At 41.1% G+C, this 13,083-nt stretch overlaps 1 protein-coding gene across 10 annotated transcripts in view; it reads left to right on the top strand.

Annotated features, from left to right (window-relative positions):
• The window catches only part of DYM (dymeclin), a 211,971-nt gene that overhangs the window by 157,728 nt on the left and 41,160 nt on the right, over positions 1 to 13,083 (top strand). For all 10 annotated transcript variants that reach the window (XM_005528071.3, XM_014257063.2, XM_088054394.1 and 7 more), the window contains one exon: positions 9,931 to 10,113. In XM_005528071.3, the coding sequence (XP_005528128.1) occupies positions 9,931 to 10,113 (183 nt within the window). The remainder of the gene's footprint in view (positions 1 to 9,930; positions 10,114 to 13,083) is intronic.

Raw genomic sequence — 13,083 nt, 5'->3', positions numbered from 1 at the left:
CTAATAGTTGTATATATACTTTTGCAGAGAGTGTCACAGTTGTTACTGTTAAGCATAATGTCAAGGATGAAGAAAATATTTGATAATATAATCAGAGATGATGCTGGGGTGATAGGGTACTGGTGGATAAATTACATTCCTGCAACTGTACTGTATTGTATGTAGTAAAGTTTGGGGGGTGTGAAGGAAAACATGAATAAAACTGTTTGGTTTAAACTGCTAATTGGTGTTTTTTTCTGGCCATTTGCAAGATGGAATGTTTTGCCATCTTACTTTTCTTGATGATAAAAATATGGGTTTCTGTACTTCAGTTAACATCATGTAGGATAAAAAGATTAAGAGCCCGTTCCAAAAAAGAATTAAAATATGGTAAGGGTGCTTAAATCTGGAATTAACTATAAAGTGAAACACAAAAAATGAATGCCTGTGTAGAGCTGTGTCTTCCTACAAAATACTTAAATTTGTTTCTTTTTGGAGACCCACTAGCTTGCTTTAAAGAGGGTCACCAGAAATCATCTCTAAGATATACATTAAGTTTTAAAGTTTTAAAGTTTTATATTTTAAGTTACTTATGCTATTTACAAATTTAATTAGGCACTACTTACATTGCTATTAATACTACAGTTAGGTTTAATACATAAATTGGAAACTTTGTCTTATATAGACAAATTGCATTGCTCCTGATGGGAGCCTACAAGGAAGTGGAAAGGGACTTTTTACAAGAGAAAGAAGTCACAGGACAAGGGGGAATGGCTTCCCAGTGCCAGAGGGCAGGCCCAGCTGGGATATTGGGAAGGAATTGCTGGCTGGGAGGGTGGGCAGGCCCTGGCACAGGGTGCCCAGAGCAGCTGGGGCTGCCCCTGGATCCCTGCAGTGTCCAAGGCCAGGCTGGACAGGGCTTGGAGCAGCCTGGCACACTGGAAGGTGTCCCTGCCATGGCAGGGGGCTGGAACAAGGTGGTCTCTCTCCCTTCCAACCCAAATCATCCTGGGATGGTTATCATACAATGATAGTTATCAAGGTTTCAGTTCTTGTAGCACTTATTGCTACTTCTCCAAAGTTTTGCTGGTGACATTTGCAGGTAAGATGAATGTGTAGAGCTGGAATCAGAAACTTTTTCACTTGAGGAATGTCCGTAAAGTCCTTGAACTCTCCTCAAGGTAGATTGGTTCTGTTAATTAAAGCCTGTATCATGTTGATCTATTTACCTTTGTATGGTGGAGTTGGGGTTGTGTATGTAACTTGTTCTTTCCTGTTCTGCCAGTCAAACTAAACAAAATCTTCCCATACCTCTAAGGGATACTGCTTAGTTTCATGGAGAAATGGAGAAATCTTCCTTTCCTTTCAACAGCAAGAAAACCTCATTAGTATTTCAAGCATAGTATGACTAAATACAAATTCATGGTTTTAATTTTCTTAGTAGGAATGTTGTCATCTTCTAGTAGCAGTTGCTTCCCAGTTTTTGTGTGGGATCTAAGACAGTGATTTTAGTTTTACTAAATACTGTTTGCTTTCTGTTGTCATTGTTCTGTGTGGTTTGAAAATACAGTCTTGTGAATGTTTGAGTTCCCAGCTGGTGACTGTCAGGTATTTTGGAGATTGTGGTGGATCCCCTTATGCTGCAGCTTCTTGGGGTGCTTAAACCAGCCTCTGAAGCTCAACCTGAGTAGATGTCTTCCAAAGTAATTTACTTTTTCTAAGCTAGTTGGGATGAAAATAATTTTATTTGATTTGATTAATGAGGAGGCTTGGACCAGCCTGGTCTAGTGGAAGGTTTCCCTGCTGATAAGCCTTCCAAACCAAGCCATTTTGGGATTCTGTGATTCTGGGAATTGCAAAATCCTCAGTAAACAGGTAAAAAGGACACAAGGCTATGAGAGTGAATCATCACCAAGAGTGAGTAAAACACTGAGGGAATCTGGGCAATTTTATAGAAAATTTTTGATTGATTCTGGAGCCTGACTCTGAAGGAGGTGGAGGATAGGTTAAAATATTTTGAAGTGAAGTGGTTTAGGATTGGAAATACAAAGGCAGGAAGGGCATGGATAGAATAAGAGATGAAGGTGAAGGGGTGACCAGGAGATGAGCTGTGGATTAGCTGTAGGCCAACTGGATAATAAACACAGTACAGTGAAGTCATGTAAGAAGTACCAGTGAAGCATCTGCACCTTCCCTGGGTTATATTCACATCCTCAGAAATGGTTCATTATTTCCTGGGCCAGTGCAAGTTGTGAGAACAGGGTTTAGGAGCATGAAAGCAGTTGGGCTTGCTTCCTTGGCAGGTGTCCTGTGATGTGTTTTTCCTTGGAGCAGACTGCTCCTGGGCCTTTTCTCTAGGACAGGACACACACTGTGGCATTTCCTCCAGTGTAGCTTTGTCATGGCTGTGGTGGGTGTTGGCATTTGGATACAGGCTGGAAACACCATGTTCCTCCTGGGAAATGTGTTCCTGCATGGACTGACTCGGTGTGGCTGAAAACCTGCACTCTCAGCTTGCCAGGTACTCGGGAAGGTAGAGGAGTGTCAGGATGGGTAGTTTATTTAGCAAAGTGTCTGGCAACAAACTTTGCTCTGGTGTGACAGCTCTGCTTTCATTTCTAAGCAGTGATCAGAGATGCCAGGGTTAATTATTGAGGTTATAATCACTGTAGGCCCTGTATTTTTTCATGTAATACCTACTTTACCAAAAGTTGTCTGAGCTTGACATAGAACAGCCAAAGAGTATTGCCAGTAAAAGAGATAAAGATAAGATTCTGGTCACCAAAGGCTTGGCTTTGAAGTTGCTTTGCTCACTGAGGGCAAGAACAGCTTTCTTGTGAGCTTCCTTCATTCCTCTCCATTCTTCCACTCCTTTGGCAGAGCAAGTTTATTTTGTTGAAGGTTTTATTTTCTGCTGAAAGTGCAGGAAATTCAGACAGCTCTCTTGGAAGCTCCCCAAAGTTAATACAAACAAGATACATATGCTTCTCTTAAACTAACTAAAAATAAAATAAATTATTTGAAAATATTTAACTGTAGCTATTCCCCTATAAAGACAAAAAGAAAATTTGAGTCATTACAGTTGCGGATGCTGATAAATTATGTTATCAAGGTGAAATTCTCTGGAGTGGCTGTTACCTATTCCTCATAAAAGATGGAGGAATACCACCCTGGTATAGGGAGTTACAGACAGAAGTAATAACTACTGAATGCCCAAAAGCATAATTCATTGAAGTATTCTTTAGCATGTACAAAGCCAGATGGGGGAAAAAAAAAAAGTGATGTAAAATGAACTGAAATTGTTCAGCTATACTTTGTGTGGCTGCGGCTTATGGATCTGGAAAAGTTTACCAAATCTTTCCTGCCAGTTTCTCCCTGGTAAAAAAGAATCACTGAACTTGTCTGTTTGGGGTTAATTTGGCATTCTTAGTCCTTTTGATGTCTGTTAATTGTGCAGGGTATGTACACTTTTTTTTTTTCCCATTGCTGACAAAATTGCCTTTATAGTCATATCTGCGTCATGAAGGAAGTTGTTGTTTATGACTGTAATTTTTTATAATTTATGTTCGCAAATTGATGAATCTCACTGAAAATATTACAGATGAGGAGCTATAGTGAGTCATCATGGACAGGGGCTCAGCACAGAGAACAGCCATAATTACAGTTGCCTGTGCAACCTCCACCCTCACCTTTTCTCTATTCCTACATCTGTTTGAGGCCTTCAGCCTCCGCTCTGAAGTTGATGGGGGTTCCACAGTATGGATGCAGCAACACACACATGGTGCAGCCCTCACTGACATTCCAGGGCCTAAAGGGGCTCCAGGAGAGCTGCCCAGGGACTGGGGACAAGGCCTGCAGGGACAGCACACAGGCAATGGCTTCCCAGTGCCAGAGGGCAGGCCCAGCTGGGATATTGGGAAGGAATTGCTGGCTGGGAGGGTGGGCAGGCCCTGGCACAGGGTGCCCAGAGCAGCTGGGGCTGCCCCTGGATCCCTGCAGTGTCCAAGGCCAGGCTGGACAGGGCTTGGAGCAGCCTGGGACAGTGGAAGGTGTCCCTGCCATGGCAGGGGTGGCACTGGATGAGCTTTAATGTCTCTCCCAACCCAAACCATCCCAGGCTGCAAAGAGAGGCAAAGGGAGCAGATGTCCTTAAGGGGGACTCATAACTAACAGAGAGAGTGGTGAGTCTGAGATGGTTTTCCTTCTGTGAATTGTGGAGTTCCTGGGAAGGAAACTATTACATCATGTCCAGCTGTTTCAAGTAGCTGCTTCACAGCTTTTGCACACTGTGTACACTCCTGGCTCTGCTGGAGAGGGACCAGCAGTGTTGGTCAGAATGAGCTCAAGCCACCAAGCTTTGACACAAAGCAACTTGCACTTTTGAAAACTCAAATGTCAAAGCATTTTATTGCTGGCAGCAAGTTTCCACTCACTAAAAGCCGTTCATTGTCATAAGCAGTTAAGATCAGAATTGTGTTTGGGCATGTTTTTTTTGTCAGCCTGCATTTCCGTCAAGTGTTTTTTCTGCAATTATATGTGACATTTCCACTTTATTTTGTCAAGTTTCTTTGAATTAAGACTTCAGCAAGTGTGTTGTCCTGTTGTTTTCTTTTACCCTACTTACATTCTGCAGTTGTAGCATACTCCCATACCAATCCCTGCTCAGATTTTGCTTCTTTTAGGCAGATAAGCTTCTTCCTGCTTATTGTGCTAACTATATCATTAGCAGTTATTTAGCTGAAAGTATAATTCAGCTGGAAAACTGCTGTGATGTGACTGCACAGTGAGAAATGTGGCTTTTTTTAGTATACGCAAGTGACCTAGGTGTCTGTACCCATTGTCGTATTGTGCATAACACCAGTCATATGGCTCTTGCCACAAAGGAAAAGTTGCTCTGTTAGATCTCCAATTTTTTTAAAAGTTAGAAAGTAGACCTCTTTAGGCTTACAATTATTCATTGCTTTGGATTGGGGCTTACTGTACATCCTGAAAAAAGGGAGGAAAACCAAATTATTGCATTTAAGTGAATTTCAGCTTGCAATAAAGGAATATATAATCATATCTGTAATATGCAGTCTGAAGCATGTAACTGTCATGTGTACATGGTATAAGACTTAAGTTTGTTCACTAATGCTTCTTGGAATCATGGAATATAATCCCTGAATGGTTTGGATTGGAAGGAACCTTAGAGTTGGTCTTGTTCCACCCCTGCCATGGGCAGAGACATCTTCCACTATGCAAAGGTCCCTATCCAACCTGGCCTTGGATACTTCCATGGATGGAGCAACCACAGCTTCTCTTAGAAACCTGTGCCAGCTGTGGCTGAGTGTGCAGCATATCTTCCTGGGTTAACAATCAAAAATGAAAAATATCATTAAGAAGTCTGTCACCGCCTGGACCCAGAACTGAAAGTCAAAAAGTGTGCTAATCAAGGAGATAATTTCATCATGGAAGAGAAACTCATGACCACCTTTGCTTATTGATGTCATTTCATAGCATTACAAGTCACCAAAATTCGGATTTTTCAACCAGCTATTATTTTCCATACAAACTAACTTTGGATGAAAGGAAACAGAAAGCTGAATAATTTTGTCTCTGTTTATATTAGACATTACAAACCACGAGGAATGGTTATGCAACATTAAGCTGAATTACACAAGACATGCCTCTCTTTAGCTCCTCAAAACTGGTAACATTTAGAGGGTGGAAATTTGCATTCATTCATGATAGAGCTGTTTTAATCAGTTTTTCATCATCACAATAATTAAAAGAAATTCATTATTGAATTCAAAGGATGAGCACTCAGAATGTTCTATTGTGGGAACCAGGAGACGGGGCACCATAAATTAAACACGTTTTTGGTGACACTGAGTTTTTGCATCCTCTGCTGACAGTGATTAGTTTTTTGATGGGTAAATATATCTATAAAGAACCAAACTATGAGCAAATGCCTGGGGTTTCATGATTAGGCTGCTTGACTTCTCTTGATATTTTAAAGCCATATATTTTTCAAGTGGTTTTACGCATCAGGATGTAAATATTGAATTCTGTGGAAGTGTTTGCCCAGGAGGATATTATGCTACTTGTTAATTGTATTGCAGTAAAGAAAACAATATTCAAGATGGTCAGATCCAGGAATATCCAGCTCTGCCCATAGTTTGCCTTGTCTTTGAACTTTTGTGTGTTCCTTGATAGTGTTTATCAAACTCAAATTGTTTTTCCCCAGATAATGTTCTCATTCATTATGTTTTCCCCTGCATCCTCTCAGTTTATTTCCATTCTCTTTTCTCTGGCATGATCACTTGTTTTTTCCTTTTAACAAAAGACTACCCGGATATGTACCTGGCTGTCTTTTAGCTGTCATTGCCTGGTTTATCCCTTGTGCATCTAAAACATGACCAAACATTTTGCCTTAAAAGTTAGAATCTTTGCAAAAAACACCACATTTAATTTCTCTCCTGAGAAGGAACATGAGGTGACTACCTAGAATTACCCACAATAATGTGAGGGCTGTGCCTACATTCCTGTCCCCTTTGCAGGCATGATTTCAGTCTCACAGTGTCAGTATCAAGCTTTTAGCTTCCACCTTTCTTTTTAATGATGGTTATAGTTATTTCTATGGAAATAAACCAAAAAAATAGGTGGGGGAGGACTGGTACGTGTCAGTGTTGACAAAGGCATTATCTGAGCCCTGTTTTGTAAAGGAATGTTGTAGTAATCTTAAATGTGAGTGCCACACTGAATTTGTCAATTGTAAGCAACAGGAAACTTTTAACTCCTCTCCTTTAAATATACTGTTCAGTAGATTGAAGCATGTCTATGTTTCACAGATCAATATTTGACTGTTCATATAACATCTAATTCAGTAAAAAAAATGGTCTTACAAAGCTGCTGAGGATGATGTGTTAGTCCTTGCCTTGACCACACACATTCAGCATTTCAGCTGTGTTCAGCTGCTCTGAAAGTAATACACAGGGTGATAAACTGCAATAACAAAATGTAAATGTAACTTTATTTATACCTGTCTTGATACCATGTCTGGACACAGTGGGGCTGTAGCTTGATACTGATGACAGAGCAACAAAACCACATGGCATTTTATCAGCATTTCTCCACTGTCTCATCCAAATGCTGTCCTTGGATTTATGCTTGTTTTTTCCTTTGTTTTGAAAACTTTTAAACCCTTAGGAATGATTCAATCTCTAATTATAGAAGCAGACAGTTCTCCTGATAATGTATGTGCAATACAGGGATTCAGTGCCACTTCTATGTCTTTTATGGAGATCATTCCTCGTATAAATTCTTTCTTGTGTAGTCAGTTTTGAGTAAAAATCTTCACTATGTCTCCTATTTTTCTTCATGGGGGTCCCAGATTCTGCAGTGTGGTAGCTGAAGTACAGATGGTTGATTCTGTCCATCAGCTGTTAAAAATGTTAAATTTAATTACTGTGCGATAACTTCTGAACCTTTCCATTCTTTGAAGCTGACCACTAGCAGAGTCTCCAACCTCTTGGAAAATGGGTGGGTAGCAATGCTTTCTGTTTCAATTAGCTGTTTGCCTGAAGTTCTAGATGAACACCTTTTATTCAAAAACATTTTGTTTTTGAAAAGTAGTAGTGTGTTTTTTTACCTGTCTGGTAACTGGATAGATCTCACTTGATTTGGAATCATACTATTTCTGTGAAAGTCATATAGTCTGTAATGCAGAATAGTGTCTTGGTCAGTAGCTCACCCTGCTGCTCTGGGGGCAGAAGTATGGCAGTGTTCAGAGCTTTTAAAAAGACACTGTAATAAGCAAATTCTGCAGTAAATCTGAATTGATAGGCAAGCACCACTCCCCAGGTGAATTAGGTCTGGATTTTTCTTCAGGTCCCAACTGAAGCGGTTATTTCTATTTTTGTCTAATATTTTCCATTACTCTTCACAACACCTACCTGGGATGCTGTTTCACAGCGCAATAACTAGGTAACTACAGGCAGAGGAACCACCTGCGTATTGAAAGTAAAGATTATTTTTGTCATAGAAGAATGTGATCCCATTGACAGCAGTCAGCTTTGTAAAGGTTTTTGCCATCATTATCTACACTACGCTGCTAATTTAGGTGGTAAAGTCTTTAAAAAAATAGGAGATACATTCAGAAAAAAATCTATAACCCTCACTGTTAGATCAGGCATCATTGCTAAAGAAGGAATTTTACTGGAATGCATGCACAAGATATTCCTCTTCAAACAAGAGCTCCAAAAAGCTTCCACTTAATCTCCCTTGGACATGTAGAAGAGAGGTGTTGGGGATAACAAGACTGAAATGTGGGAATAATGATGGGATCTCACTTCTCCATGGTCCTCAGTGTCACAAAAGAAATGGAGAAGCAGGTTAGGGGAATGGTGCTGCCTTCTGAAAGGCACATCTAGGACAGGGATTTGGGACAAGGGTTGGAGAGATGGGATGGGGGGAATGGCTTCCCAGTGCCAGAGGGCAGGTCCAGCTAGGATATTGAGAAGGAATTCCTGGCTGGGAAGGTGGGCAGGCCCTGGCACAGGGTGCCCAGAGCAGCTGGGGCTGCCCCTGGATCCCTGCAGTGTCCAAGGCCAGGCTGGACAGGGCTTGGAGCAGCCTGGCACACTGGAAGCTGTCCCTGCCATGGCAGGGGGTGGCACTGGATGAGCTTAAAGCTCCCTTCCAACACAAACCATTCCAGGATTCTGTGATGTACACTTCTAGGAAGAAATTCACCTTGCTTTGCATGGAAAGCAGCCAGAGCAAAGTGGTAGCAAAGAATTTTGCTCTTCATGGGTTTAAACAGGATAATGAAGATTCCTGTGTTCTCTTCTGCCTTGGTGAGAGCCATACATCTGCCACATGACAATTCCTACAGTGCTTCTTAATAGTAGAAAATAACTGTGTGCAGATTGAATGACAGCTCAACAAAATGCTGTTGTAAGTACTCTCTTTTTATGAAGATTTAAGTGCCTTGTGATAACTCAGTAAATTAACTTTGTGGGCAGTCAGCAAAAGGAAATGTCGGTAGTTTCATTGTTCATATCCAGCAGAAGAACTCAAGCTGGTTTAGTAAGGTTCACATTCTTACCAGACCTTTAAAGTCTCACAGTCCAGTGTTTGATGTGATTGAGACAAACTAAATGGTACAAGCAGGGTAGAAGTACCCTTTTTTTACCCTATTCCAAGGTAGGACAGACAGCTCTGCAATCAGAATAACCACACTGGAGATACCCTGATGTGGAACTCAAGGAGAGTAATCCAGATATCTGGCAAGAGTTCACAAGACAGCTTGTTCAGCTTAGGAAGTTTGAGTTGTCAAATGCGCTGACAAAATGAAGAGCTCTACAAGTTTATCTTAGTGTGAAGGCTTAGTGCACTACAAAAGGAGATTCCTTTTTTCATTTATTACAAGTGTTCTTCAATGCCAAGGAAATAATTTTTAAAAATAGTCAAAGGGAAAAAGTCCGGTAACAGTGACAGATGTTCAAGGTACAGTGATGTTTGATCCAGTCAGTTTTCCTTCTTCTCTTTTTTCTCCCTTTTCCCTATCACTCCTTCCTGCATAGGAACAGAACAGAAAATGTAATAAATTAATAAATAAATTACGCTGAAGTGCTTTTTCTTAGAATAGGAAGAGTTGAAAAGACTGTTCACTTAACCTTTATGAGTTTGGCTGATTATAATATAGTAATGCTTTATGTGATGGCTCCTATTGGGAAAATCAAGCTAAGAGGCTAAGTAATATGTAGTAGTATGAGGCATTTCAATTAAAATTTTGGTGATTGCTGGAGAAAACAGTTTCCTTTCCAGACACATGGATGCCAGATTTGCTCACTGTAGAGACATTACTGGCTAATAGCTCTATTAGTAATAATTACCTGTCCACTGCCTTTATTACTTTATATTTTACAATGGAAAAGGGCACACTGACCTTTTACTCCTTTCTTAAAGGCGCAAGACTTGAATGTGATTGAGGAAGTGATCCGAATGATGCTGGAGATCATCAACTCCTGCCTGACCAACTCCCTCCATCACAACCCCAACCTGGTGTATGCTCTGCTCTACAAGCGGGATCTGTTCGAGCAGTTTCGGACTCACCCCTCCTTCCAGGACATCATGCAAAATATAGACCTGGTGAGTGATATGTGACCTCTAAGATGGTTACACCTAGTTATGTGGTCTCTTTGTAATCTTGGGAGGTAGAAAATACTTAGCGCCTCTGACCAGTTTGTTTTAAAATGTTGGAATTTTCTTGCCTGTTTTTTGGGCCTGCACTGTGATGACTTCAGTGCAGCATAGAAACACAGAATGGTTTGGGTTGGAAAGGACCTTAAAGGTCATTTCATTCCAACCCTTTAATTTCTTTAACAACCCTTTCCAACGTCTTTAACTCAGGAGACTCAGAGGGATTTTGAGATGCCTCTGGTAAGGAATTCCCAAGATGTGACACATCTTTCACCCCCGAAGGGGTGGACAGTGTCAGCTTCTCTTGATTATTCCTTGTTCGAAACCTGCCTTTCAGGGGAACGAAAGCTAATTTTCATCATCAAACAATCCTTTTTCTTTTCTCTTACTCCAATCACCAGCCTATTAATAATTATAGGGAATTATTTTTAAATAACTGAAGAGCAGGCATTCGGCTGTCTCATTCCCTGTCTGTATCTGAATGTGTGTTGTTTTCACCTGCCAAGTGTTTTCTTCACAGCAGCCTTCCCCTTGTGTAAGGAAACATTTTAGAAGAAAACAGAAGAAAATAGCTGTGGAGAAGAAGCTGTTACTAGTGTGACTCTCAGTGGAGTATGACTTTGGGAAACAGTTGTTAATTACTTTTGCATCTGATAGTAGTTTTAATGCTCATATGGAGAGCCTGAGCTTCTGCTAGAAAAATTTGAAGCATTACAAATGTTTCTCTGTCTTCTAGTCAATATTTGCAGAGCTGAGCAATGTTTGAAGCCACACTATGAACACTGGGCACAAAATACTGGAAGGGAGGGCTGAGCAGGTTGCTGAGTCTCTGGATGCAGTGAATAATATATTATTGTGTCTAATAATCTGCAGAATTTCTACTTTGATTTACCTTTATTTTCAGGAGATTGACAGATATGTGACTGCCCATAAAGGAAAGTAATTTTAAATGCTGAACTGAAATCCTGCTCTGTACCTATTCCTCCTTCTTCTGTACTCTCTTCACATTTTCTGGTCATGCGGGAGTTTAGGGAGTGGAGGACTTGAAGCTCAAAACTCTCCAAACTTTCAGCGGCTGCAGACTACAGGCAGCATGATACTGTCTGCATGATTAGAACAAGATGTCTTAAAGTTGTGTAAAGAGGATATGGTGCGCTGAAGATAACAGTTGTCTACATTCCTGACCGAGATAGGGACCTGCTCTGGTTATTTGCCCACATCCAGGATAACTGGTGGTGGCCAGATCCTTCTGCTTGCAGCCCTGTGCCTCCCACAGACAGCAGCACGTCCTTTCCTTTGTAGCAGTTAAATGTAGGTTTTCCTCAACAATTTAAACAATTCCTCCCCAAAACTATTTAATATTGGGTTACAGCATAATGCCAGTTACATTCAAAAACTATTTAAAGCTTTCCAAGGGAGCATGTTGAATTTTTAAATAGCTCCTTTGTTAGAGAAGCAAGGACGTCAAAAAAAGAATTTTTTAAATTTTTTTTTTAAATGTACCTGTCACCATCTGGGAAGTGGTAAGAGCTGTCAGGCTTGTAGATCTGAATAAAAGATGAGATTCATCTGACTCCTCGTCTACCCTGTCACGTCCTGCACTTCATACACGGTATTGGCAGCACCATACAGAACCAGCCTTTGTCTTGTGTGCTACAGCCAGAATGTTCTAACTGGTCTTGCTGTCCCCTGAAACAGTGGCAAATCATGTTAGTTTTACTGTACACATTGCAGGGAGCTTGTCTGGGAACCATGTGGGCAGGATCTAAGAAGAACCAAAATGAGTTTCTGTCTCCAAGAACTTACCAGACTTTTCTCTGCAGTCGTGGAACTGGGAGCTCATTCCTCACAGCTGTATGGGACACTGTGGATGTCTGAAATGTAGCTGTGCTCTAAAAGGAGTCAGAAAAAAAATCTTAAAAGATCTAGCTTGATAAATTTCTAAACTGTATGTTGCTGAAAGCTGGGAGGATATACTCCTGGGGAGGATCTCCTTATTCTTGACCTGCTGTAATATTCTTATTTCAGCATCCATCCTAGCCTACTTTGATATAGAACAGTGAGCTGGCCGGGCTTTTCGTGTGACCAAGGCTGGTTATTCAGAAGAGGATGTATCCACCAACTTCCTGTGTACTGGGGAGCTGTGTTGGCTTTCAGGCTGTTGTGATCAATGAAATTTTGTGGCCTAAATTGTGTGAATTGTAGATGGAAATGGTAAATATTGCAACTTTTGCTAATGCAAAGGTGGTCAAGAAAAATTACCTTTCTAAAGCTCCTCAGATATGTCTGCAGGGGCTCTCCTATATCCTGACTCTCTCTCTTGGTACTTTCTCTGGTCATAAACAGCAAAATGTTTTGATTATCTGCACCCATGCATACCAGGAGTGTAATTTTTGACAATGGCATTTAGTGACAGGACAAGGGGCAATGTCTTCCCAGTGCCAGAGGGCAGGCCCAGCTGGGATATTGGGAAGGAATTGCTGGCTGGGAGGGTGGGCAGGCCCTGGCACAGGGTGCCCAGAGCAGCTGGGGCTGCCCCTGGATCCCTGCAGTGTCCAAGGCCAGGCTGGACAGGGCTTGGAGCAGCCTGGGACACTGGAAGGTACCTCAGAATTGGACTAGATGGCCTTTGAAGGTCCCTTCCAACCCTAACCATTCTGGAATTGTATGATTCCAATCATCAGAAAGAGATTCACGTGAGCAGTAGGTGCCTGTTACACACTGTGTCACTCTGTCATCCCTCTACTCCATCAAATTCTACCCACCACTTGACGAAAGATTCTCCCACTGTAAACTGTAGTCCAGATTTGTATTTCATAGAAAAATACTAACAGACAGTGTGATAATGTTTAATGCTGCAAAAATAAGAGCAAAATACAGAGCATGTAAAGTCTGTAATGAGTTTTGGACACCAGAACA

This window comes from Pseudopodoces humilis, chromosome 4 (genome assembly GCF_049639895.1).
Source record: "Pseudopodoces humilis isolate 2021_Gansu_Grassland_sample_001 chromosome 4, ASM4963989v1, whole genome shotgun sequence".
Taxonomy (NCBI): Eukaryota; Metazoa; Chordata; class Aves; order Passeriformes; family Paridae; genus Pseudopodoces; species Pseudopodoces humilis.
Note: the sequence above shows the minus strand (reverse complement) of the source record. Positions and strands in the feature narration are given on the sequence as shown.